This window comes from Cygnus olor, chromosome 21 (assembly GCF_009769625.2).
Source record: "Cygnus olor isolate bCygOlo1 chromosome 21, bCygOlo1.pri.v2, whole genome shotgun sequence".
Taxonomy (NCBI): domain Eukaryota; kingdom Metazoa; phylum Chordata; class Aves; order Anseriformes; family Anatidae; genus Cygnus; species Cygnus olor.
This window is the reverse complement of record NC_049189.1, coordinates 3,809,472-3,835,902: the sequence shown is the minus strand read 5'-3', so window position 1 is coordinate 3,835,902 and position 26,431 is coordinate 3,809,472. Positions and strand designations below refer to the sequence as shown.

At 50.2% G+C, this 26,431-nt stretch overlaps 1 protein-coding gene and 1 long non-coding RNA gene across 6 annotated transcripts in view; one reads left to right on the top strand and one right to left on the bottom strand.

Moving 5' to 3' along the window:
• Nucleotides 1-26,431, top strand: part of SAMD11 (sterile alpha motif domain containing 11) — a 220,359-nt gene that overhangs the window by 93,583 nt on the left and 100,345 nt on the right. For 2 of the 5 annotated variants that reach the window (XM_040533325.1, XM_040533324.1), the window contains exons 12-14: nt 11,270-11,311; nt 12,609-13,420; nt 15,082-15,173. In XM_040533325.1, coding sequence (XP_040389259.1) covers nt 12,625-13,420; nt 15,082-15,173 — 888 coding nt within the window. In that variant the 5' untranslated portion in view covers nt 11,270-11,311; nt 12,609-12,624. Of the gene's footprint in view, nt 1-11,269; nt 11,312-12,473; nt 13,421-14,211; nt 14,266-15,081; nt 15,174-26,431 lie in introns of those variants that run through there. The other 3 variants (XM_040533326.1, XM_040533327.1, XM_040533329.1) reach the window with 3 other exon arrangements.
• Nucleotides 5,521-13,394, bottom strand: LOC121058168. The gene is made up of 3 exons (XR_005814100.1): nt 13,183-13,394; nt 9,969-10,046; nt 5,521-8,285 (listed from the first exon to the last, which is right to left on the bottom strand). It is a non-coding gene; the product is annotated as an uncharacterized LOC121058168 (long non-coding RNA).

Sequence of the window (26,431 nt, the reverse complement as noted above, 5' to 3'; positions counted from 1 at the left end):
TGCAACCACGCACCATGCTGCTTCTGAAACAGAATTACTCAAATTCCACATGACGACACTGTTAGGTGATTTCCATTGATATTTCTGTTGAGTCACTCCATGTAAAGTTGGAGTCTTAAGGTAAAAATGAACGCAGTCCCTAGGCTGACCTTATCTGCTCTTACTGGCTGGGCTATGTTCCGTGGGTACCTGTAATCTAACGATCTCCTAGTGCTATCCAGATCTTCATTAACATTTCACCCTTATTTCAGCTTGTTTATTTCTTTGCATGCAGATTTCTTGTGCGCCGGATCGGTTTCTTTCCCTTGCCAGCAGGCTGCGTGCGTAGGGTCCTTCCACGGCTTTCATCTTCGGGGTTGTGACGTGAGCCTGCTCTGAGCGATGCGATGGGAACACCACAGCATCGGGGAGAGGCCCGACTTTAGTTGGCTTGCTGGAAGGAAATGCCCCTGCCTTGGGGAGGATTGCCGTGGCTTATGGGGAAAATGGTCTTGCTTCTAAGTTTGTGATGGGGATTCCAGTCTGAGCTTTACCATCCGTACCTTCTGCAGCAGTTGTCGCTCGGGTAGAGGAGACGTGCTGGAAACTCTTCTGGAAAGGGCAGGCAACTCTAGGGTCCCCGCGTGGGGCGGCCGCGCAGCTTGCATTTCCCTTGCTAGGGCAAGCAGCTCACAATTCACTCTTGCTCCCGACAGCTTGACTTGTTAAGGTGCCTTTCAGACCTGAAACTTCTGTCCCTGCTTGCAATGTATCGGCCCGCTCAAAACGCGTGGGAACTAGCGAGCAAATATTTCTCTCTCACGGTGAGCTCCATCTCTCTCATCCTGATACAAGTCCTTGGGCACAGGGGAATACAAGAAGCCAAGTAAGTATCATTTTGTTATAGTTCAGCTGTATTTCTCTCCTGGTGTTACCTGCTTGTCTGCAGATGCACCAGGGTCCCCAGGGCTCCTGAACACTTCTTTTATTTTTATCTTTATTTTTATTTCCCCATCTGCTGCCCTCACGTTCACTCCTGGGCAGGGGAAATGTACCCCAAAAACCTTTGTCTCCAGTTAATGGGGAGAGGAGAAAAGAGACTGGTAGAAACTTCTGGGACGTGCCAGGACAGCTGTTGATACGGGCAGGTCAAAAAAGACATGCACGTGGAGGGAACTTTTTACTCTGGAGGCAAAGGGGACTGCCCATGCAGGTGAGAAGGCCAATGAAAAATGCTAACGAGTGCGAGGTGGTTAGCAGCAGTCAGAAGCTGCTAATTATCCCACGCTCCGGCTTGTTCTCATGGGAGCTGGGAAACTCGCTCTTTGATCCGCCTGTAGTTCATTTTATAATTGGATGGGGGTTCCAGATGTTACCGCCGAGGGTGTTAGGGAGCTGGTGGGAAGAGACAGTTGAATCAAGGGCCTCGGACGGTCACCAAGGTGTTCTCAGTGTTTTGCTAAAGGAGAACTTCGAACATCTTTCACCTTCTTGTCCTTACGGAGTTACTGATAGGGCTCTTTTGTATCAGCTCTTGAATGCTCTTTTCTTTACTATAGTCACCCTTAAGGTTCCACCCTTTTTCACTCCAGTTTCATGGAGAAGAGAGCTGAGTGCTTACTTCCTACTGCTTCGAAGAGGTTTGAATTGCATTAAGTTTGTACCTCATTGCTGCAGTTCTCTCTGACTAGTCCAATAAATAGATTTACTGATTTAGTGGCATTTAGTGGTAGCTACTGCAGCAGCAAGGCTGGAGAGGACTCCAAGAACATCCGTGGAAAGGGAATTTTGAATTTGTCATTGCAAATGACAAATGTTGAAAGCCTAATTCTGGCAGTTAGACCATTTCATGAGCAGTGCATCCAACCTAAGCAAAACAACTGGAGATGTAAAGATGTAATTTTTGCACTAAGTTGCTCATGAATGGGCTACGGCTCAAGATATTAGCAGAAATCAGCAGGAGAGGAAGAGTCACACTTCCTGCCTGCTCCACGAGGAGACAAGTCTGCTCCCAAAAGGCCTGGTCTCCCAGGAGCTCTGATTACAGACTCTCACTGCACTGCGGGTTCCTGCGCTGTTTGCAGAAGAATTTCTCCTGTGGCAGACTGGAGGCTGATAGGAACCGAGAAAGAAGGTTGGCCAGCTATAAAAGAAGTTGCAGAAGCACTGGTATAGTTAAAGTACTGTGGATATAACAGTGCGATCTCTGTTATTATTCCAAATAATGCCTTCTCTCGTTGAGTAATACAAATAGGGTCAGAAAACTACCTCTCAAAACAGCTTCCAAAGCGGGAATTATGCAGTAAGCAACGGCTCTGTAATTGTATTGGTAAACTGCTGAGTGCAGGCAAACCCTGGCTCCTGTAACAGTCCCAGGAAACATCGCAGAGGAGGGCATCAGTGCTACTAAAGGGCCAGTGGTTTTCTAAAGAAATGTTTTCCATAGCCAACTATATAATCTGAAATTAGGCAATAGCGCCTAGAGACCACAGTGGCATACATGGATGGGAAGTAGGAACAACCTCTCGAGGACCTCCTTATGACTTAAAACGCCCAGCCACATGCATGCTGTGAGCGCTTACAGCTCCAGATTGGACAAAAAGCTGCATTCACCCAGCACACACACTTGTCAGTCGTGCTTTGCTGTTGACCATGAGCCCTGCACGGAGCTGTGTCCCCTGCCAGGACTGCTGATAGAGAGGGGCATGGGACACGCAATCCCCATCCTCGATGGAGCCTAAAGGCTGGCTTATGGGAGGATTATGGGAAGTGTGTGTGTTTCCACCACCAAAAGAGGAAGGTACTGCACAGCTTCCTCGTCGTTTGTGTGATGAGAAAAGTTTGATCGAGGTCTGGCTGTCCAAATGAAAGATGTCAGCCCTCCCAGAAGGACTCCAAGTTGCTGTTCCAGAGGTGGCCTGGAACCTTCTGGTTCAGGGATACAGGAGGTATCTGGAGCCTCCTCCTGTTGTACCACACCACTTGTACACTACGTCCTGAGAGTGGAGTATTTTTTCTGTGAGGATGGAAGTAAATGGTAGGGGCATATGCAAACTGTGAGCAGCAGCCCTGGGGAATGGGAAACAGGAGATGGAGAAATGGGGAGGAAGAATGGGTGGTGCAGCCCAGAGTAATGTGGGTACAGCATCCCTAAGCACATCCATTTATCGAGGTTTGCACCGTGTCCCAGACTTCTCAAGGCTGACACTAAGAGGCTTGTATTTGTTTTATAAAGAGAGAAATGAATGGCTTAGATTGCATTGCTGTCTTTCAGGAAGCAAACTACAAGTCTGATCAGAGTGAGGTATAGCATTGTCTAGGTGTATATGGCCGATGTGTGTGCATCTTAATGTGCGCATGTGTACAAACACACAGGTTACTTCTAGGAAGCACAACATGTTGTAGTCTGAAGGTTAATCCAGATTAGGATTTGATTTCCGTATTCATTCAGTGAGAACATTATAATTTTGTAGTTCTAATGAAAATACTGCATATGTTGGAACAACGGCCATTCTTGCAGTCAAACACAGCAGTCCCTGGTGAGTTATACTAGCTCTACTCTCTCAGGTATTAACAGGGGGAGGGGGGAGAATCTTGCACTCAATAATATATGGATCCTTAAAGATTTTTTTTGAGCAAGTAATAATTCTTTAGAAATTAAGGCTAATTAAAAGCAATACCTTACCTATAAATGCATTCAGTTACTTTGTCAAGATAATTTTATTTTTGTTTCCTGTGATGTTGTGCATCCTAATCAGCATTTTGCTGTAATTGTGATGGGAGGCCATAACACCGAGACAGGCTCCTTTAAAAACTGGAAGGAAGTAGCAAGCGGTTGGACGGTAATAGACTTGAGCGTCTTCTGGATATTTACAATGGATTAGGCTTTTTATTTTAGGGTCAGTGCAGCCTTAACCTGAATGCAGTGGTTTATGGCTAATGCCAGCATCGCTTCTGGGTGCAAAGCACACGTGAGAAATGCCTGCGTGCTTGATGTGCTTGAAAGGGGAAAGGGGAACTTAGAAAGATCTCTTCCCTCCACTGCTCACCCTCAGTCATTGATCCCAGCTTCCTCCTAAGTCTTTCCTGGGTAGTGAAAAATGAAATGTGTGATGGAACCCAGCTTTTTGCCCCTTCAGCTGTTGGCACATCTGTTATTCTGCTGGGGATGAGATGCAAGTTACCATATGGCTGAAATGTTAGCGACTGAAATTCTGGCGACTGCCCCCATAAAGCCAAGCTAATATTTCAGCAACTTGTCTCTTCCCGGTCGGTATGCAGAGAACCTCAGGTTTGATATTTTAGCCCTTCTTGTCTTTCTCGGAGCACAAAGCAAAGCAAAATTAACCCTCCTGCTTACCCAGAGTCTATTCTCTGTGTGCACACGCCTGTGCATCGTTGTGTGCTGGTGTCTCACAGCTGGTGCCCCTTGGTGCCAGGCTGTCCCAGCTCCCTTGGGCTGGTTGCTGCAGGACTGTACCTGCTCCCATCCTGTCTGCAGCCGTTGCTAACTCCGTGCTGCAGACAGCCGAGGAGAGCAATAGCCTTTGTGAATGATACAGCGTTCAGAATGCCTTTTTATACTTTCCTACCAAAGCAAAACTTGAAACGTTGTGCCAACGTACCGAGTAGTTTTTCAAGTGCGTGCTGACAGTGTTATCTATTTGCATGTGTGTCTTCTGAATGCGAAGAGTGAGTGAGAATGGTTTGTGCCATGTGTGGATACAGATTAGTTTTGGCTAAGGCAAGGAAGATGTATGACAAACAAAATCCTTTTCTCCTGCTGTGAACAAAATAGTTATTTGTAAGTATTTGCCAAACAGTTTGGATGAGCAATTTTAAGCATCAGGCATCGAAATTACTTGCAAACTGTTTGCTTTCTGCATGTGCCACTTGTGTTGTGTTGTGGTTCGTAATTACTTGTTTTTGCTCAGTGACTGAGTTATTGAACTTGAGAAAAAACAGAGATATAGAAATATATAGTATGGGGTAGGGATGAATGAGGGGTGCAAACACCCGGTGAGTTGTGCTTCCCAGCTCTGCTTTATGGAGATGTTTTCTCTGTTTTATGAGCAGAGAACCTGAGCTTGGAGTTGCTAGGTGAATTGCTGCAGTCACAAAGTGAGGCAAAATAGGCAGAAATAGAAGTTGGAATGCCTGACTCCACATGTAGAAAAGTTCAAGTTTGGAAGTCTGACAAACAAATAAAACTCGGTGCTAACTAGTTGCAGCAGGCAGCTTCTCTTGTCCATAAGCATGCTGCATTTGCTATGAAGCAAGGCAAGAAGAGCAGAAGAGTTGCCCTTCTTCCAAATCACCATAAAGAGATTCAAATGTACAAATGCTTGTTTACATATTTTTTGAAATTCCCTTTGTTTTGTTTTTGTAATTTTTTTTTATATCTTATCTAAGTTTTTGTTTGATTAAAGCACTCTGTTGCAGTGTAGTCATGGCAACAAGTTTACTTGAATGAGTCTCTTTTTCTAGGAATGTAAGATATAAAAGAAAAGAAAAACAAACCCAAACAAGACAGGCCTTCATGTGGTCCTGACCCAGCCTTTATTCATAATGATGGAGGCGAAGGGAGTAGTGAGTGAGGAGCGAGCGCGGAGTTGTTTATGTGCATTTGACTCCGTGAGTTTGCTGGAGACTCTGCTTATGTCTGCGACTGTTCATACGAATGCCTTTGCATATCTTTTATTCAAATACAGCGTGCTCGTGCATGACCACATAAGAGCTTTGGTCGCAGCGACGACGAAGTCCTGACTGCCTTCCTGTACTGAGCTGGATTGTTCTGGTTATAATTTTGGAGAAAGCACAGCGGCACAGACTTTGGTGAGAATTTCCCGGAGAAGCATCAGTCCACGTTGGTGCACCTCCTCTGGGATGTCTGCTTGGAATACCCCTGTTAATTCATTAACGTTTAGCTACAGCAGATGGATGGTTGCAGTCATATCTGGAACTGCAATATAGACATCACCCAGACTAGGGCCTATGCGTACGTAAAGTTTTACAGTGCTGTAACAATAATTGTTCAGAAATGTTCCCGGTGGAAGTTGCACAGCTGTCTGGTGGGGTGCGGCTGTGTTAGCGGAGAGGTGATGTATGCTAATCCCATAATTACTAGGGCATTGACTACACAACACCGATTTCTAGAAAGGAGGAGAATTAGAACAATACAAAACCTGTCTGCAGAGATGCCCAGTGATTTAAAGGCTTTCGAACATGTTAGCCCTAATTAATGTGAAAGCTGTAAGCCAGCTCAGGTAGTGTGTACTTCAGCACCTCCTAAATTGGTTAAGGCAGGTTCTACCTAGCCTTTAATTTGACCTCTCTAGCATGCATTAAAAGTAGTTACACCTTGATTACACTAGACTCTTGTGACACTTCACTTCCAAAGGATTAGCTAACAAAGTTCATCCGCCCAGTCTAAACAACTGTGCTTTGTGCACACGTGTTTGTATACCCTTGTGAATGAGGGGACAGGCCCATGGCTGCTTCTTTTATAGCACTGTTTGATGCTGGGGTGGCCCGCCAAATGTTATCTTCTTCTTGGTGGCCACTGATTTTTTATTGTTTTAACCCAGCAATAGATTCCAGCCGTGCCCGGCTTCTTGGATAGCCAGTTTTTCAGTGTTTCTTTTTGTTACTATGATTGTAGGCGGGAAGGAAGGCAGGAATTTGGAGAGTGGAGTAGCGCAGAGTGATCTACAAGTGCTGGGACACAGCCAAGCTTTAGATTAATACATCATGACCATCATTTCACCATCTTTTGATACAGTGAGTTTTTCTTAGCAATGGAGCAGATTAGAGTAGGAAAAAAAAAAAAACTAAAAACAAACTTTAAGGAAAAAGAGAATCTGGTGATGGCTTTCTTCTGCATTACAGCTTTGATATCTCAAGTCTTTCACAATAGCTACAAATTAGCAGTAAATAACACCCCAGGAGAGAGGAATAGGCGAGAGAGAAAGATGCGTTTTTAATTGCAATATGGGCAAAAAAAAAAAAAAGTATAGTTAATACAGAGAGAAACACGGGGAGGCTGTCCAACGGCTGGAACTGCAAATAAGAAGGCACTTGCCTTAAAAGTAGAGGGTCAGAGAGAATTGTTAATATAACAGCAGCTTTGATACTTAAAGCCATATTCCACTGGTGATTTCTGTAAGCGCTCTTTTTACATCACACAGGCACCAGTTGAGTGTAGCTAAATTTGTTGTTTTCCAAAACCTTTGTAGGGAAGGGCAATCTCCTGTGGGCCTTGAACAATGAAGTGTGAAGTCAGTAAAAAAAATTTTCCATTGGTTTTAATGGAAATAGGAATCTGCCCTTTTAATTGAAACTTCTTGTTGCAGAGATCTCAAAGCTGATTCTGATCCGAATTTCCACAGCATACCTGAACTCCAACCACTGAGGAAGGGAGATGAATCAGTACTTTTATCCTGTTAGGTTTTCCGGTGCCGTATCCTCTGTATTGAACTACGTAGATCGGTCTCACTGGTGCTCTGCTATATAGGGTACTTGTAGGGAAGGTGATTTGGAAGGTGATTTTGGAAGAGGTATTTCCTGAAAATACTTGGATGAGAAGAGTTTTTTAACCCACACTGACTGTCCCGGGCCGTTCTCTTGGAAGCAGACAAAATGCCTGCAGGAGGTAGGGATGTACACAATTGACAGCTCTGGTTTGTTGTGTAACCTCATACTACCCTAACGCTACTTCCAACAAAGAAACAAAATACCTCTTAGTGAGTTCTAGGGGGCTCCTTTTTCACCCCAATAATTCAGTGTAAGTGGCAGTCTTCTGTATCAATGGGATTAAAAAGTGTACAGCCCAGCAGTTCCCGAGGAAGCCCTTTTTGAGAAGCAAACCCCTTTCCAGTGTCCTCCTTGCCAACCCTCCGCCCCTGAAGACCCTTGTGTGCCCTGTCTGCTGCTGCTCTTGCTGCTGGGCTGTCAAAATGTCTCTCGTAATGAAGCAGTCTGGCCTGAGGCTAGTATTACCTCCAGTACTGATCCTGCTGAGTGTGACTCTGGCAGCGTGGCTGGGCTGCTCACGTGCTGCAGCGAGCACAGAGCCGGGCCACACCTGGCAAGGAATAAAAGACAAAAAGCCGTGAATCCTGTCTGTTAGACAGCCTTGATGTCCTCCGAGGCTCTAAAAGGGACTGGAGAAAGCATGAATTTGGCTGGCTCGGGAAGTGGTGGTGTGGCTGCTTGGTCTCCTGTCTTGTCTTTTGGTCAGCTTAGGGTGACTTGGTAGGGTCAGAGCTGTCGCTTTCCATCACGGGTGTGATCATGTCAGGCCAATTCTGGGGGAAAGATCGAGGAGAGGAGTGGGGAGAGCAGCTGTTAACTCGCAGTCATAAAGGGCTAAGCACCCCACCTTCATTCGGGGAAATGACAGGGCCCAGGGAGTACTGCCCCTTTCGTTGAAGGACCTGCTTAATTAGCTGAGCTTTCCTGGTGTGCAGGACACAACTTTGCTGGCATCGTTACTTTGGGGCTGTGAGGAACCCCTGGTATGGCACGGCCAGCCAGGGCTGTGCTCTAGGAGCACTCTGTGGACTCGGTCTGGCCATTTTACTTGTGCCTGGGTGCCTCTTTCCTCCCAGCCTCAACCTGCCTTTCCTGTCAAGGGGCAGAGCCTGCACCTACAATGAGTTTTTAAAACACTCAGCACCAAGGACCTTTGATCTCAGTTAGAAACTCAGGTTTACTGTCACACGTAAATAACAAATTACATATAGGATGTTCCCTCTCCTTTTACGGGTAGAATAATGGAGGCCTCTCCAGGATAAGTAATTTGTCCATGAAACTGATGACAGAATAAGGAGGAAAATCCTTATCAGTTAACTTTCGGACCTGTGCTTGAAGCACCATCTCTTCTTGTAATATACTTTACAGGACAGCTAGCTCTTGGCTGCTGTTGACACATTTGATCAGAGAGAAACAAAAGGTCCTGGTTTTGCTTCAATCCAACATGATGTATTCCAGAAGTGAGGAACTAAACGTTGGAAAATGATCACTATTTATTACGCTCACTGCGGTAGTGCCTCTCTGAGCAGATTAAGAATCATGCTTTCACTTTGCTAGGTGCGCTGGAAACACGCTAAAAAAAGACGGTGATTTGCACCCCCAGACTTTAGCACATTCCAATTCCTTAGTCTGGCATTTGCAAAGCATACCTGGTTCTCTCTTCAACCACGTGTGCGTGGATTTGCTTAGATCTCTCTGATCTGCTCGCCAATGGTGAATCTGTTTACACTAATCCTGAGAGCTCCACTCTTATGAGACTGGAGCTGAACAACTTGAGGCTCCTGCTGTTGGACTCAGACTTCCAGACAGAGCTCTTATGCTTTATTACAGTGAGGAGGGGTAGGGAGGACTTGGTAGTAAATTTTAGTACTTATAAGAGACTGATGGCCTTGAATCTGTTTCTCTTGAATCCCTCCAAACTTTGCTGAGGTCTTCTGGAAAGCCTTGTGCGTGTGCAGGAAACGCAGCCTGGCCCAAGCCCTGCACCTCGTGTTGAGCCACCATCAGGAAGCCTTCCTCTGCCAGTGCTTGGCCAATGCACCTATATCTTGACTGGCATCAAACACCCATTTTTGGGGGGGCTGAAGCGCAGCCAAGTAGATGCTGCCCTTCTAGAATGAAGTCTAAGCATATTCGCTTATGAGTAGGTTCAGATTTGAGTCCAGTTTCTTTAGAGACTGAAAGCAACTGAGCTGACATGCAGTGGGAAAACCCCACGGCAAGTCAGCTTTTCCTCTGAAAAGAGAAGGTAAATACAAGTCCTCTGGGTTAGGAAAGGTTTCATCACAGGTGGCTGATACGGGCAGAGCGGACGCTAGGTGCTCTTAGGGGATCTGAGTGAGCAGCCAACCCACGGGATCCGAGGGGCCTGGAAGTGCCACAGGAGGACGTGTTCCTACAGGGTGAAAGTAATTCCTGCTCCTTTGAGCCCTCCTGGAGGAAGCCTTGAGACCCACCTTGGAAGATGGCCAAGCTGTCTGCACTTGGAGGTGAAGTTGCTATTGCGGATGGAGGTGGCAGAAGAACAGCAATCACTATGTAAAAGAAAGCAAGCTTGGAGAGAAAATACTCACTCCCCTCTAAAAAATGAAAAGCAATCAGCCCCGTGAAGCCAAGTCACAAAGAAAATGGAGTCAAATGAAGTCTGAAGCAGCTCTGCGAGCCCTGCAGAGAGCTCAGGGCAGTTGTAGGTGTGCCAGGCGAGGAGGTTTTCTAGGAGGACAGGAGCAGTTCTGCTCACCCTACGGCCTCCTCACCTGAGCTCCATCCAGAATCATCGCACGCTTTCGCAGAGAATGCCTGTGTCTCCCAGAGCCTCTTCCAAGCATTGTTCTTGGTTCATTAGGTGATAATAGAAAGTAATTTTTCCCCTGTCATCTTGAGCAATCAGAGGCATTAAGAATAAGAGCCTAAGCCTGAAAGCCTAAATGAGAGGGCTTGATGGGTATGTATATCTGCCTCCTTCATTAGAGCAAGAAGTGAGAGGATTGCTCCCAGAGCCTGCGTTCCTTGCGAATAAATAGGCGAGGAAGAATCATGGTCAAACAGGGCCAGGAGACGAGGTTTGGGGCTTCAGGTTCCATTCCCCGACCTGCAGAACCCCGGGAGGGCCGTTTTCCTCCCCCTTTGCTGGTGTGAAGCAACAGCTTGTCCCACAAGGGACCCATCAGAGGACTTGGTGGAGAGAGGGGTTCCCATCAGCTGAGGGCTGCGGGGGGCAGAGAGCACCCGTGAGATCTCAGGCAAATCACTTGGTGCCCGAATGTGAGCTCCTCGCCCCTATTAGCCTGTGTTTACTCATAGTGGGACTGAGTAGCTGCATGAGTAACTGCGTAAACCCAGCGTGCGTACGGCGTTCACGTTCTGGATCTCAGCCTCTTTACCACTAAAATGAAGCTTTTTAGCTTCCTCGTAAAGGTGCTGGGAGGTGGTGGGCTTTCTCATCTCTGCCCCGAGAGCATCAGAGGGAGGGCGCTGAAGGGGCAGGGGCTGGTTGGAAACTGCCCTGCTGCCTCTGTCAGTGGCTACCAGAGCAGACGGGAGAGATGCAAGCGAATCCATTTCTCACTGTCCAGAAGGCAAGTTTAACTTGCCACCACCTCCCCTGTAAGAAAATATGTACTAAAATGTGCACCTTGGAACAAAATCAAGAATTGTTGTTGTTTGGGATGGGATACCAATGCCACCTTGTAAGACCTGTGGAGCATATTTCTTGTACTGTGTTTCAGGGGATAATTTCTTTTTATTTCCCTTCCAGGTAGGATTCTTCCCACTCAGCCGATCCCAAGCAGCATTAAAGGTAGGGACCTCTCATCACCATCACAAATCTCCGTAACAGCCACACAACTTAATCTTGGGCCGCGGTGTCCTCCTGGGTCTGCTCCGCGTGGCCGTCCACTGCGGCTCCTAACACAAAACCAAATTACAGCACACCCCCTACTTCTTCCTCCATCCCTAGGGGGGTAAAAGAGAAGGATCGAGCCCTCCTTCTCCAGGCTTTTCCCACCAGGAGCCTGCCAGGCAGAGCAGCGCATGCAGCCAGGCGTGCGGAGGGAGGCGAGCCCGGCTGGCAGGGGGCAAGCCCAGCCGCGCCAGCCGCCGGAGCCGGGCTGGCGGCTCCCCTGCGGCTCCGGAGTTGGCTCCGGAGCCGGATCCGGAGCTGGCCCCGGAGCTGGCCCCGCCGGCCGTCGCTCACCCCCTGTCTCCCCGCCGCCGCCGCCGCCGCCGGCGCGGCGCTTGCAAGCGCCTCCGCTCTTTAAATGGGCCAAGTTAAGAGAAGCGGCGGCGGCGGAGGGAAAGCTTGTTTGGTCGGAGTCTGGGAAGTGCGCTGCGACTTCGGAGCGCAGATCAATATATGTCTGTCCCGGCTCGGGGGAGGGCCGGGGGGGCGAGCCGGCAGCCCGACAGAGAGCGGCGTTTAGGGGCTGGGGGCGCCTGCGTGGGGAGCGCACGGCGTGCAGGAAAGCACGAGCTGGCGGGGCTGTGCATGCGTGTGTATATATATATATAAATATGTAGATAAATATATATATGCACACACATATCTCTGTAACATAATACCGTGTTGGTTTTTTTTTTTTTTCTCTCTTAAATTCCGCGCAGGAGTGGGAATTAAATACCAACTGGCGGGGCTCCGAACCCGCCGGTGGGAGCGGGGCGAGGGCGCAGGGGTGCAGGTGGAGGGGGGGAGGCCCCCGGGAAACTTCTCCGCCCGGCCGGCCGGCCGGCTGCAGCCCCCGGGCGCTGCGGGACAGGGCAGGGGCGGCCGGCACCGGGCGGCCCCCGGGGGCCGGATCCTGCCCGCGCCCGGCGGGCGCCGGCGGCGGCGGAGGGGAGGGAGGCGGGTGGCGGGGTGGCGGCGGCGGGGGCGCAGCGTTTCATTTTAATTATCGCCTAGAAATAAATAAACCAGGTGTCAGTTTAAAGGAAGGAGGGGAGGAAGAAGGGGGGGGGGGGGAGGAGGGCGAAAGGGGGCCGGGTGGGCGGCGGGGAACCCTCCAGCCTGGTGAGAAGGTGGGTCGATCTGGGGGAATCAATAAGCGGTTTTTTTTTTTTTTTTTTTTTTTTTTTTTAAACCAAAATAATGTCTACGGCAGCGGAGACCTCTCCGAGATGTCAGGTATTAGTCCGGAGGGGCAGATCTGCGAGCCACACGGCAGCTCCCGGGGCTACGGTACATTAGGCTCTCCGTGGGAGAGGGATCCCAGGGAGCTCCGCTGGGGAGCCAGCCCAGGAGATTTGTTCGCGGGCTTCTCCGGGGGATACCAGCCACCTCCGGCACCCGAGCGCCAAAGGTGCTTGTGTTCCTGCTGCTGCTGCTGCTGCTGCTGCTGCTGGCGCATTTCATCCAAACTCCAGCCAGAGCGGGGGCAAGTTGAGCCGGAGACATCAGAGCCACTGCGCTTTGGAGAGGCGAGGGCGCCCGGGGAGCGCAGTAGCACCATGCCTGCTATCAAGAAGGAGCGACTTGACAGGGAAGAGCTGGCCCTGGCAGCCTTTAACCAGCCCATGGAAACCTTACCTGACTATCTCGCCCCTCTGGCCGCCGCTGCCATGCCGGTGGTAGCCCCCCACCCGCCGGCGTACGAGCAGATCTTTGCCCACCGCGCGTACCTGGGCTTCCACGAGAGCCCCCACCCCTCCCACCCCCACCACCACCTCCCCGAGGACCTGATGCTGGAGAGGTTTTCCTCCATCCCGGATTTCCAGCCCTTCTTTGACAACGGCGAGCCTTGCATCGAGGTGGAGTGCGGGGAGAACAAGGCGCTGCTCTACATCAATAAGTTGTGCCAGGGGAGCAAGGGACCCTCTATCCGGTACCGGGGCGAGTGGCTCACCCCGAACGAGTTCCAGTTTGTCAGCGGCAGGGAGACGGCCAAGGACTGGAAGCGCAGCATCAGGCACAAAGGTAGGGGCGCTGCCCCCCCCCCCCGCCCCCCAGAAATTTTTGGGGGTCCCCCAAAATTCTCCGCTCTTCCTCAGCATCCTCCCCCCTCGCCCCCCCCCCCCTACGTTTCGGCGGCCGGATTCGGGGGGGGTGGGGTGGGGGGGGGCTGTGTGGGTGTGTGTTGGGGGAAGCGGGGGGGCTCCCCGTTACCGGGGGGAGCTCGGGACCTCGTTTTGCTTCCCCGTCCCCCCCCTCCCCGGGGCTCTCCCCGCCGCCCCCCACCCCGGGCACCCCGGGAGCGCGCAGCGCGGCTGGAAGTTTTCCCAGCGATTTGGCAGCGCCGCCGGGGGGAGGAAGAAGAGGAGGAGGAAGAGAGGAGGTGGAGGGGGGGGGGGACACGAGTTGCGTTGGGGGGGGGGGGAGGCGTCTCCTCGTTGTGGGGGGGGGGAGAAGTTTCGCTCCGTGCGGGCACACGGCGGGGGGCACCCCGGGGGCGGCGGCGGCGGCTTGGGGGGGGGGGGGGGGGGGACGACAGACAAACCTGGGGGGGGGCACAGGACGCGGGGGGGGGGGGGCAGGGAGCCGGGGGCAGAGCCTCGGCGCCACGGGGAGCGGCGGCTCCGTCGCGCCGGGGTGAGGACAAGGCAGCTCCGGGGCGGCGGGCGGAGCGCCGGGGGGGTGTTCCCCCGGCTGCTGGGTGGTGCGGGACCTCCGCCGTGCTGCCGGGGGGGGGAGCCGGTCCTCCCCCCCCCCCTCCCTTCCCTCCATCCCTCCCTCCCTCCTTCCTTCCCTCCCTCCTTCTCTCCCTCCCCGCCGCAGTCCCGGCGCCGGGGCCGGCGCGGCGGAGCTGCTGGTGCGGGCGGCAGGTGGAGGCAGAGCGGGGAGCCGCAGCCGGCCGGGGGGGGGGGGCACGGGGGGTGGGGGGGGGGGGGGTTGGTGGGGATGGGGAGGGGAAGGGGTATGGGGGGGGTGAGGGGGCGAGGAGCGGAGCCACGCAATTAGCGAGAGCCGGGGGGGAAGGGGGGGGCTGGGGAGGTGGCTGACACCTCGCCCCGGTTATTGATCGCCGGGGGGGAAAAGGGGGGAGCAACTTCGGGGGCTGCTCCGTTTGTCAGTGCTGCACGCCCTTCCAAGCAAAAAACCAACAGAATGTTGAAAAATCTTTTTTTTCTTTTTTTTTTAAATTTTATTTTTAAAAAATTCTTAATTAAAAAATCTTAATTAAAAAGTCTTTATTAAAAATCCTTATTTAAAAATCTTAATTAAAAAATCTTTATTTAAAACTCCTTATTTAAAAATCTTATTTTTTTAAAAAAAAACTTATTTTTTTAAACCTTAATTAAAAAAATTCTTATTTAAAAAAAAATCTTAATTTTTATTATTATTTTTTGAATTCTTATTTTTAAAAATTTTTTATTTTTATTTTCTCACCGGCTGCCTTCGGGAAACCTCAGTTCCTCCGGGGTGAGTCAGGAGAGGCCCGAGGTTGAACTGGAGGAGCTGGGGGGGGGGGGAAGGCTCCGGGCAGCTCGGGGAAGGAGCAGGCAGCAGCCGAGGTGGGTGGGTGCTGGTAGGCAGGGGAGGGTAGCGCCTGTCTCCCTGAATCCTTTCCTCCTGTGAAGGTGCTGATCTTTCTTTTTTTTTCTGCTTCTCCTCCTTGTCTCCTTCTCCTCTGCATCCAGGGAAAAGTTTGAAGACTCTTATGTCCAAAGGAATCTTACAGGTACATCCTCCAATCTGTGATTGCCCTGGGTGTCGAATTTCGTCTCCAGTGGTAAGATTACTGTTAAATATGTGCTTTAGTTAAGACATCTCCCCTCTCCTCCGCCTCCTCCCCTTAAAAAAAAAAAAAAAAAAAAAAAAAAAAAGGAAACCAAAAAAACCCACCAGCCCTTTGCTTCTGTGCTCAGCAGGGGTAGGAGCTGCCAGTCCCTGGGGCTGCCCGCGCTGCTTGCAGACAGAGCAGGTGGGAAGAGAGGTGTTTAACCTAAAGGCTGCGGCGCGATTGTGCGGCTTTCGGGGGGGAGCCGGCTCCGTGCAAACGGCCAGCCGTTCAGCAGCTTCGTCCTTATCCTCACTCTTTGATTTTTGTGTGTTTTGCAGAGGTGTAAAATGGATAAATAAAGCAGAAGGGAATTGCGAATGCACCCGCGTGCTAGAGGCAGAACAGCCACGGTTTACAAACCATTAATGATTTTTTTTTTTTTTAAGCTAAACTGAAGGAGGAATGAGCTCATCTTAAACATTCACAACTTTTACAACATTCATCGTGTAGATCGCTGCTTTTGTAGATCTTTACAGCACAACTTTTGGGTTCCTCTCTGCCTTTATCTTGAGAACTTTCAAAATCTCTATATGACATCAGCATTTTCTTCCAAAAGATGCTGGTGCTGTAAATAAAAAAAAAAACTACTGAAATCATGCTCAACTGAGGCATTAAAACCAGTTCTTCGTGTGCAGGAGTAACCATAAAATACAGAAATATCAAAAGGTGATGGCAAAACTGTTGGTTCATGGAACTGAACCGGGTCTTGTTCTGAAAAGCCAACCGTGACTTAGAACATTGTTGTCAGTAGCACTGTGGGAGCAGCTGCCACTTGCGATTTGCTTCCTTTAATCCACTAAAATTAACCAGTTTTTTTTCTTTTATTGTTTCTGTGAGATCCGAGGGACGTTCTCATTCCACACGCAGCATCTTGGTGATGCGGCACGATGGACTTGAGGACTGAAATGCTTTCTGCATGGCGTATGTATGTGCATGCGGTGTGTGTCTACAGACAGACACGGTCACAGCTGTGGGATCTGAGTCTGTGGGGTCAGGTTGGTGGAGCAGCCGTCCGGCCCCACCGGGCTCCCAGGTACGGCTACGCTGCCTTACGTGGTATCCTAAACCCAACGGGGCAGATAGACCAAAACCTGGCGTTTCCGAGGGACTGCTGTCATTCCTCTGAGTTTGGGGGCAAAGTGGGATGCTGTGTGATAAGCTTGCTGCCGTGTTGAGTTCTGTGTATGCCTTAGCTACTAATCTGTACGGACTGGAGGCCAACGAGCAGTGATCTGAAGACCAAAGTGATTTGCAGCACTTGCTGCTGGGGCTGAGAAGTGTCTGGCCAGGTGATGCTGGCTGCTTGTCATTTTCTGCGTAGCGAGTTGCGTGGAGTGGTGGCCAAAAGGCCACCTTGTACTTCCCTAGCAGCAGCATTTTTTAATAGATGCGCGGGGATGCTGTGCGTTTACAAAGGGAGGCAGCTGGGCATGGAACAAAGGCTATATTAAAGTGGCTTTTAAAATAGAACTGAATTTGAGAAGTTCAGACGGGAAAAGAAGGGTTCGTGTAGTTTTGGGAGAGGAGAAATGAATCCCCCTGGACTCGGCTCCTACTGCTTCCCCACTTGTGTGAGCTGCTTGGAGGGGGTTTGATGTCAGAATGCACACAGCAGGGCCAAACCCCAGCGAGAGCTTTCATCCAAGCTGTGTTTCTCAGTGCGTACTGCATTTTCTGGGCTGTAATTAGACGGTAGTCCTGACCGAGCGACAATTTCACGTTTGGAACCTGAAAGCTTTCGGTAGTGCCTGGTAGCAGCTGTGTGTGCTACGCATTCAGAACAGTGACACAAGAAAGGGGGTGCCCACCCCTCTCCACGTAGCGATCCCAGATGTAGGTACCACTGCCACCAAGGGCTGCTTCTCCCCAGGCATGGAACTGCCTTGTGTTTTGTAGCGTGGATGAGTAAGGACGTTCAGGGTACCCTGGGTGCTTGCGTTCAGACGGGGGCACGGCGATGGGGAGCCAGCTCCATCCTCTTCCTCCCAGAGCGAGGTCGGTCCCAGGAGAGCAGGACCCCCGGCCCCCACGTAGCCTTGGCGTGGGGCTGGCTGGCTGTTGGCGGCTCTCCGCCTCCTGCCCTTCTCGCTGCCGACGCCAGCAAGAAGAGGCAGCGCTGCAGGGCTCGGGTCGAAGCCCCCCGAGCTCGGGTCGGAGCCCCCAGCCCTGTCTGGCGCCACGCTGCTCCCCCCCGCCTTTGGGGCCAGCCCTGCCGGGGGCTCCCCCGCCGTGGCTGGGGAAAAAAGTGGCGCCCGGCCCCGTCGCGCCCGGCTCCGTCGCCCCCCGCCGCCCCGTCGCAGCTCGTTTGCTGCAGCTGCAGACAGCGGCCGGCGCCGGGGCCAGCTCCGCCACCGACCGCTGGTTTCCTGCGAGGCGGAGGGGGAGCAGCCGCGTCGCGCCGGCTGCACTGGCGCCTTCTCCCCCCGGGCAGCAGCTGCCCCCGTGCCGGCATCCATCCGTCCATCCGTCCGTCCATCCATCCATCCACCCACCCATCCATCAGCGGGGGCCAGGGGGAGCCGCTGCCGCCCGGGAAGGCTGCGCGGAGGGGCTTGGGGGGCCCTCGGGTGGAAGAGGTGGGGGGGGGCACAGGGGGGACCCCCGGGATGGGGGGAGAAAGGAGGGTGCCGGGGGGAGGGCAGGGATGCTCTGGGGGGACAGCGCGGCGTGTTCTTCCCCACAGCTCTGCCGAGAAGGGGAGTGGGGTGCTGCATGTCCCCCCGCTGTGCCCTCCTGGAGGGCGGCTGTGCCCCCCGTCTTCCCGTCCTCCTTTCCCCGTACCCAGCCTTTGCACCGGAGCTTTCCCAGATCTGGAGGGGAGACGCCACGCAGGTCTCGGCCCCTGCAGTGTTTTTGGAGGCGCGGGATGCCAAGCGTCCATACAAGAGGTTTTGAGGAGGGGCCTGCCCCCACGCTCGCACACGTCAGTTCTGGGCAGACACAGCTCGTCTCGCTTGGAGCCCTGGATGCCTTCCAGTCCATTCTGGTGAAACCCGTTCCCTGCAGGGTTCCCCCCCGTCCCCTCCGCGCCTCGCAGCGCTCCCCAGCACAACGTCTCCGCTTTCAGACCCCCGGCAGGGGCCGGGCTGGACGCTCCCTCTTGAACGTGACCTGTGCTCGCTGGCGGTGGTCTGTGCGGCCGGGCGGAGGGGGGAGCCGAACGATTTTTGTCGAGAGCAGCACTACAATCTTTACTGCCAAAACAAAGCGTCTTGGGTTTGCAAAGTCTGGCATCGCGTGTCCAGTGTAACGGAGGGTGGGCGTTTCTTACGAGACTTTTACTTGGGTTGTTTTCCTTGTCAGTGCGACCCTTACTGCGTGCTTGGTGCGAGCCGTGTTGCCTCTGAAGGCGTGCTAGGGCTGGATGTCAAGGACTCCTCATCCTCTTTTCCCGTGGAAAGAGAGGCTGAAAGGCTGCCCACGGTAGGCTTTGAGGTTCAGGTCATAGGTACAGAAGGCAGGCAGGCTTCTAAAAAGTCTTATTTATTTATTTTTAAATGTGCCATAGCTGCATTCAAGCCAAACAGAAAGCACGATAGAATGTGTGGTTTTTTGTGTTTTTTTTTCACTCTGTTTCCTTCGTTGCATGTCAAGACACATGGTAATTGTGCATAACTTGGCCGATGACGATGGTAATTTGTTTGGTTACTGGGGTGGTGTTTTGCTCTTGATTTGATTTATACGTGCTTCTTTTTATTTGCTGCTGCTTTGCTTTCTTGTTGTTGTTTTCTTTCGATGCCCCCGAAGATAAAGCGTTAGTCCGAGACTTTGTCAAGGACAGGAAGAGTAAATATCTGCTTATTTAAAACCGAGATGACAGCAATCAGCAAAGGCCCTGTTATTTAGCCCTAAGACCGCCGAGCGCCCTGCTGCCTGCCCGTTCGGAGGGGCTCTGCGCCTCCCTCCAGCGTGGCCGTGCCTGACTTCTCCTGGGGTCTGGCTGCAGCTGCAGGCGCTGCCGTGCCCCTGGGGGTGCCCTCCTGCCACCGCTGCTCTGCAGCTTGCCAGAGAGCCAGGAGCAGATCTACGTGGGGTAGGGACAGCAGTGCCACCGAGACCCCTGCACGCTGGGACCTGAATTCAGAGGCTGCCCCCAAACGGGGACTGTGCCACGCTGGGCATGAGTCTTGCGACAGGACTTTGCTGCAAAAAGAGGACTTCGCCCGCTGCTGGAAAATTTAGTTGGCTGCCTGTAGAGGCAGGATTAAGTCTGAAAATTTACTTTTAACTGAATAGATTAGATTTAGGTTCCTTTCCGAGCTGCCGTGGCCTCAAGGATTGGAGCTGGAGAATCTTGGGGTTTATGTGAAGGGGGCTGTTCATAACTTTGCCTTCGCGTCTCTGGGGGCTGCCTTATGAATGTGCAAAAAGCCCCTCTGTAAAGCAGACTTATAAACCTTTTTATCCCCCCAAGGTCTTTGGCACAGTCTGTTGATTTTTATTTGTGGTTTCATGCTGATTTGGATTGTTGCTTTTAATCCAGCACATTTTAGTTTAGGTTAGCATTTGTTGGAGGCTTTTTTTTTTTCTTTTTTTAAACAGACTTCACTCAGGTGATTTTTAGGGCATGTGTGTTGTACTGGAAACTTCTAACTTAAATCCGAGCTCAAAAGTTTATCCAAAATCCATCAGGCACCACCTTCACAGAGAGACTGGGGATACGGCACGCTGTGCTTCTGAGTGGAGAGACCGCAGCTCCTGTCCTTACTGGGAGAGGTGAGAGGCTGAGCGCACAGCCTCAGCTTGCAAGGTTTCCAAATCCAAAGGCAGCAGGAGCACATTTGTGTGCGGCTCTCACAGGAGGGTCCCCAAAACCAGCCATTCTTGGGTCATTCAGCACTGAGCAAGGGAAAACTGGCAGCTGGAACCAGGGATGGGTGCGGGTGAGTGGTGCTCCTGAAGGCATTCTGCGCTGGAAGTTATTCCTGCTGGTCCTCAAGCTCAGCTCGGGGACAGGGCACGCTGCCACTGCCTGGTGCTGTCCGGCGTCAGAGGTTTGGAGGGGGGGTTGTTGAGAACAGCTAGTTATTATTTTACGCAGGGGCAGAACAAACCCAGATCAATGGGACTAAGAGTGCCAGCACAATACTGAAGGATTTAATTTTGTGGATTATTAAATACCCTCTGGAAAGGAAAATATTAATTGGATTGCAGTCTTGTGAGTGAACAGCAGAGATGTATAAGCAGCTATGGCTTAGGAAAATAATTTTATCTTCCTGTGGATTTTAAAGAGGTCCAAGTGGGGGAAGTCTGCCGTAGTGCAAAAACAGCGGTGAAGATTTCTGCTCTTTGGTGAGCAACGAGGAGAAACTGGGTGCAAGAGGCCTCGTGTGATGGAAGGAGCGAGGAAGCTCCATCTGTGAGCTCAGGTTAGTGTCTCTGAAGTGTGTGAGCAATGGGTCAGGCTGACCCACCGACTTTTGGAGTGGTGTTGGTTCCTTGGGAGAGCCAAGGCAGAGCATCACCTCTGCCACCGCCTGTTGTGCCCTGCGGTGGGCTCCGGGTTTTACGCACGAAGGGAACGGAGGCAGGATGGGCTTTGCAGCCAGCACTGCTTGCCAGGTGAGCTGTTGGGTTTGTGTTCCACCAGGCCTGGAGAATCTACTGCAAGAAAGTTGCACCTGGGAAGAAAGAAGGATAAATAAATATATAAAGCAGTGAAAGCAGCAGCATCTTGTTAGCGGTGTGTCAAGGGCAGTGTAAAGGTGAGATAGGATAAGTAATTTTGCTGTCAAAATTATTTAGAGATGTCATTAAACTGCTTAGGGCTGTCTCTGCTGCTTCAGGGCACAGACACCTGGTTTTAATTTGCAGTGGTCTATGTCTAAACCTGCTGGCCTTATTCAAAGGGATCAGTGCTAATTTGGAGCCTGGTGGCAAATGCCTTTCGTGAACACGGGATCTAAATGGCAGAGGTGACTAAAGGACCAGAATTAACTCCCTCATAAACTCTGTTCATTTTTCTTTTCCTGGGGTTGTAAAACTATAACGTAGTTAAGTTTGCAGAGCTGATGAACTTTTCAGATTGCTTGTTCTGGTTCAGCTCTGGGGAAAGGAGAACAGAGAAGCAGTCTCGTATTGGCCCCAGACGTTGGCAAAGAGACCCACGCTGTTCCTAATGAAGTAATGCTTGGTCAGAATTTTGCACTTGCAGAATTACTTTGTTTTGTCTACAATTCTTCTTCCTCCCCCCCTTTCTCTCCCTCTCTCTCCTTCCCTCCTTTCTGGATTGTCTTGTTCTGTTTCTTATGCACAGTCTGTTTCCTTTCTCTGGAAAACTTCTTGCCACACAGCAGACACTGCTGCTGACTCTTGCTTAGCACCTCTGCCCTTTTCACTCCCTTCTTCCTCCTCCAGATTGAAGTTCACCATCTTCACCAAGTCAGCAGCTGGAGAAACACCTTTCTCAGCATTTCGGGGCTCCTTTCTGTTTGGAGCTATTCAGCTTCCTCACTTCTGGTAGTGAAAAACTCATTATCAGTCTCTGTGTCCCAAATTTGTGTTAAGGGTGATGAAAAGACATCTGAAGAGTTATTTATTGTTGCAGGGTTGTAAGTAAAACGGAGAGCATCCTCTTTACCTTCCCTGCTTTGCTCTTATTCTGCTCTTGTCTGAAGGTAAATCTTCTGTGTGTACCACCTCCACTGCTGGAGTAACAGTGCATTTCCTTTCTTTTATTTTAGCCTGTTATTTAAAACAAACAAACAGAAAACAGAACAGAGAGGAAATTACACGTTCCCCTGGGTCATAAATATAATCTGATGTGGGATTTTGTTGTAACAAGTCGGAGGAGGAGGAGGGATGGATGAAGGGAATTCCCAGGCTAGGAAGGTTCTTGTTCATTTATTGCAGCTCTAGTCAGTGTGGAGCTTGTCACTTTTCCTGGTTTCGCTTTATTTTGCACAAGCACACAGAACTGCAAAACCCAGGAATACCTTCAAGCCAAAATTTGCGCTTTTGACTTTCTGTATGAAAATCTTCCTGCACGCCAAATCCCTCTGTTTTAAAGTGTCGAGATCGCTTCAATCAGCGTGCAAAGTAGACTTTTTCAGTCTCTTGTATCTCCAGCGAGGCAGACACCTGCGCCTGCATCCTCCAGCACGCCGCTCGCTGGAGGCAGCCTCCCTTGGTGCAACGCGTGCCGACGGCAGCGAGCGCTGACTGCCGTCCCCAGGGCTGCTCTGCTGCAGCATCAGAGCAGGGGCTCGTCCAAACCGCCGGGCTTTTTCCAGTGGGGCTCTTGCCAGAGAAAGGTGAACAGGATTTGACCCCAAGTTGCAGCTGGGAAAGGGAACGGTGAGATAAATGGGCGAGCAGCAGGCAGGGATGGAGGCTAAGTGTCCTGCTGCTCCTTGAGGGACTGAAGAGCTGAAAGCTCCCATTATTTTGCACACTAATTGTTCATCCGCATTTGTGCTGCCTCAGCAGCTCTTGCTAGTGGAGATCTCCCATATATTTGCCCAAAGTTGGTGTATTTATACCAGCACACGTCCACTGCTCAGCTGTGCCAAAGTGGTGCCGGGGCATTACGTGGAGCAAGAGGCCTCGCCACGGCTCGGTTGTCTGTGAGCGTCTTGGTGCTGCCTTGTGTTTTATCGTCTTGAAAAATGGGAGAAAAATGACTTTGGAATAAGGTTTCATTAGTACTTTGAAAAGTAACAGCATTTTCTGTCTTTAGATCTAAGTTGATGGGCAGTACCCGTGATTTTTGCATTGTGCTGGTCAGTTGGGGAGGTAGAACCTTTCTTGAGTAGTTTCCAGATAATTAAGAAGCAGGAAAACTTCAGAGCTTTTGATGATAGAAGAGATACTTGTCAGCCCTTTGGTCCAGAAAATACATCTGCTTCTAAACTATTTCTGATGATGGCACTGCAACAAAGTCGTGTGTTGGCTCGTAGCTGATTCTCGGTGTAGTGTCGGGAGGTACGATTGCTTCGGATCGTGTAAGAAGCAGCTCGGGGATTTTAAACAGCTTCAGTGAACTTGGGCCTCTTAATCAACGCAGCTTCTTCGTATAAAACTTTTCTCTTGAAAGAAAGCAGACCACTCTGCCCCAGCCCGAGTGTCTCACCCCTAGGAGCTCGTGTTTATCGCCGCGTCCCTGGGGCCTTGCAAATTCAGCGTTATGAGTAGATTCCTCTCCAACGGTAGCTACTGCTCTGCCTATCTCTGCCCATCAAATTGCAAAAACTCCCTTGTAACCCCATCCTTTCTTTTTATCAGGCGATGAATGCGATAGGTGGTACTCAGCTCGGCTGGAGCTGCTTTTGCTGTGTTGCTAGGGCAACCGGAGATAGCCCCCGAAGACAGGAAAGGGCAAGCATTCCTTTCTGCCACCGGCTGGAGCATCAGTGATTGAATGAGATTAGATGGAATTAGATAATCCTGAAATTCACAGTGATTTGACGCCAGACCTTTATTAAATAAGTAAAAGTACCAGCCCTTATAGGAAAAACGAATTCTCGTAGATCAATAACTTTTCCCACCATTTGTCACAGCTGTGATTCTGAAGATCTCTTTTTCTGTGATATGGGTTGAACCACACAAACAAACCTTTTTTTTTTCTCTCTCCCAGAGGGAACTATGATATCAATTCCTCGTTTATTTCCCCCTTGTGATTCACCCACTTAACCATAAAGTACACTTAGAAAGGAAAGCACTACAAGATTCTTCAGTGATGGTTCAATGAACTACAGCTTACAGGAGTTACTTAAAAATTGTACACTGGTACTCTTAACTATAACTGTGTGTTAGGGTCCTTTTTTTAAAAAAAAAAAAAAAAAAAGCTGTGTGTTTTGAACGGCAGTGTAGTTTTTTGTTCCTTGTGTGTTCAGTGCCTAAAACTGCTGGGACCTCATCTGTGCTTGGCATGTGCCTCGCTCAGCTGCAGTAGAGTTGATAACACTGTATTTTGATCGAAAGTAGATCTGGGTAAAGTGAGCATGGCCGTGTGAATGCAGGATTGGACTTTGATCACAATCAGTCTAGATTTACATCAGTTTGACTCTGTTGACTTCTTTTTCATCTTCAGACTGGCATGGCTTGCATCAAAACTTAGCCTGCATCAGAGGATACCCAGCAGAGCATGGAAAATTTGGTGCCTTCTGTCCCTCAAGCAGTCGTGTTTCTTATCAAGCTAAATTGGCTCTTTCTGAGCATAGGAATGATTTATTTATTTTTGCAGAGGGGGTGCTGTCTCTCGGGTGCAGCTCTGAACACCTCTGCAGGCACAGGGGACAGAACGTGGTCTCAAAGCCATCAAGAAGGAGCATATCCACAATGAGAAGGGCAGCCTGCCTACTCTCTATAAGGATGCTTTTCATTCTGAACAAAAATATATAATAAACTAGGCCTGTTTTTTTTTCTTTTTTCTTTTTTTTTTAAATAACAATGTGATTCCTTAAAACATTTTTGGCTAGAAATTCTTGAGCTGGTAAATCAGGGCTGTAAATCTGTGTAAGTCTATCTGCACTTGTTTGCATCAGCACCGTGGATCCGGTTTTCTGAAGTCTCACCTTACGTTGCTCTGATGTATTTCTCAGAAATAAGTTCAATAAAAGTAAATCAGTGAGGCTGATAAGCATTGCTGTCCCCTTATGGGTGCAGAGGGCAGAAATCTTCCTTTCTTTGGGAGGATTTAGTTTCATTGAAGTCTCTGCTATTGTCTTTAAAACATTATAGAATTTTTAAAAAGTATCTTAAAAGGATATTTGAAATTATATACTCTACAAGATCCTGTGCTTTTCCTCTAGCAGTGCTGAAAAGCTAACTTACTGAGAAAAATCTCATTGTTTTGGTGGGACTCCTAATACCCTGGACTGTCTGTCACATCAAGGTCTAGAACTAAGGATACATAAGGATACAGGCAGTCTGAATTGTCACCCCTGCCTTTATTCAGGATTCAAATGCACTGAAGAGGGCTGAGTGATGAGCTGTCACGTCCCACTAGGAAGCAAAGCCAGGGCTCCTCCAAAATACAGAAAAATCTGGGATTTGGGTCTTTACCCCGTGACAGAAGATGATTCCTGCTGGTGATCAGGTTTCCCACCTGTCCTGCCGGCTGTTGGCTCTGGCTGCTTTGGGAAACGAAGCCCCAGTGTGCGAGGCGGAGGAGCTGCTGCTGCATCCATCCAGGGCAGAGTACTGCTGGAACTACTGGTACGTCCTACTGGAAGAGTAGGAAGCAGTATGAAAGGAAACGAGCCAGCTGTTCATGTTTTCTTCAGGTGGCAGCTTCACCTGGGATAATCGTGCCCTGTTGCCTAGAGGTTTGCCCACAGGACCCCCAACCAACTTCGGGGGAACCAGGATTCTTCCTGGGAAGAATCTGGCTTTGTAAGTATAATAGCAGCGCAGTATGAAGACCACACATGTGTTCAATACATAATAAAGTCTAGGTATCGGTTGCTTCAGTGATTTCCCATGTTTGGAGACCAGCCTCCACCTGGGGAGGTCTCTCTGAGCTGACAAAGGAAAATCAATTGGAAACACACATGGTGCAGAATTCCTTGTGGTGAGGATTGCACTCCAGCTTGAAGTTGCTTGCATGTTTTAAATTGTACCCTGGAGAAGCTGCCCTTAATTTGTTGGAACTGTACTTTTCCTCTTATTTTTCAATGCCATCTCAGTGCATGATACTTTTTCTTAAATGCTGCGTTATGCGAAGGCTTCTTCTCTGTCTGGAGGGAGCTAGCTGACACCAAAGAACATAACAAACTTGGGTGTTCGAGGCTCTTCTGTGGGTTGGCGTTGGGGAGACGCCTGGTAACCATGCAAAGCACGGGGCATTTGGAGAGAAAGACTTTGCTTTGGCTGGTTGCTATTTATTACCACTGAATCCCAAAATAATAGACATCAGATTTTGAGATGTCAGTTGGCAGCGATCCTGCTGCGTGTTCCCATGGACAGACAGGCATGGAAAGCCGAAACAGAGCTACTCAGACTCGGTATGTGATGAAGAAAACCTGATCCGTAAAGGCAGAATGAAACCCGCAGCCTGCACCGCGGGACGGGCGTCCTACGAGTGCTGGCTCTGGCAGAGGGGAGCGGTGGGCGCTGTGGGCTGGCAGTCAGGTGACTGCTGGGGATAACCCACCGTGCTTTCTCAAGCCTCTGTTTCCAAAAGCAGCTTTTTATGTGGGTTGTTGGACTTGGCTTACCAAGAAACATACTTTTCTCAGGGCCTAAATACCTTTTATTCCCTTTCA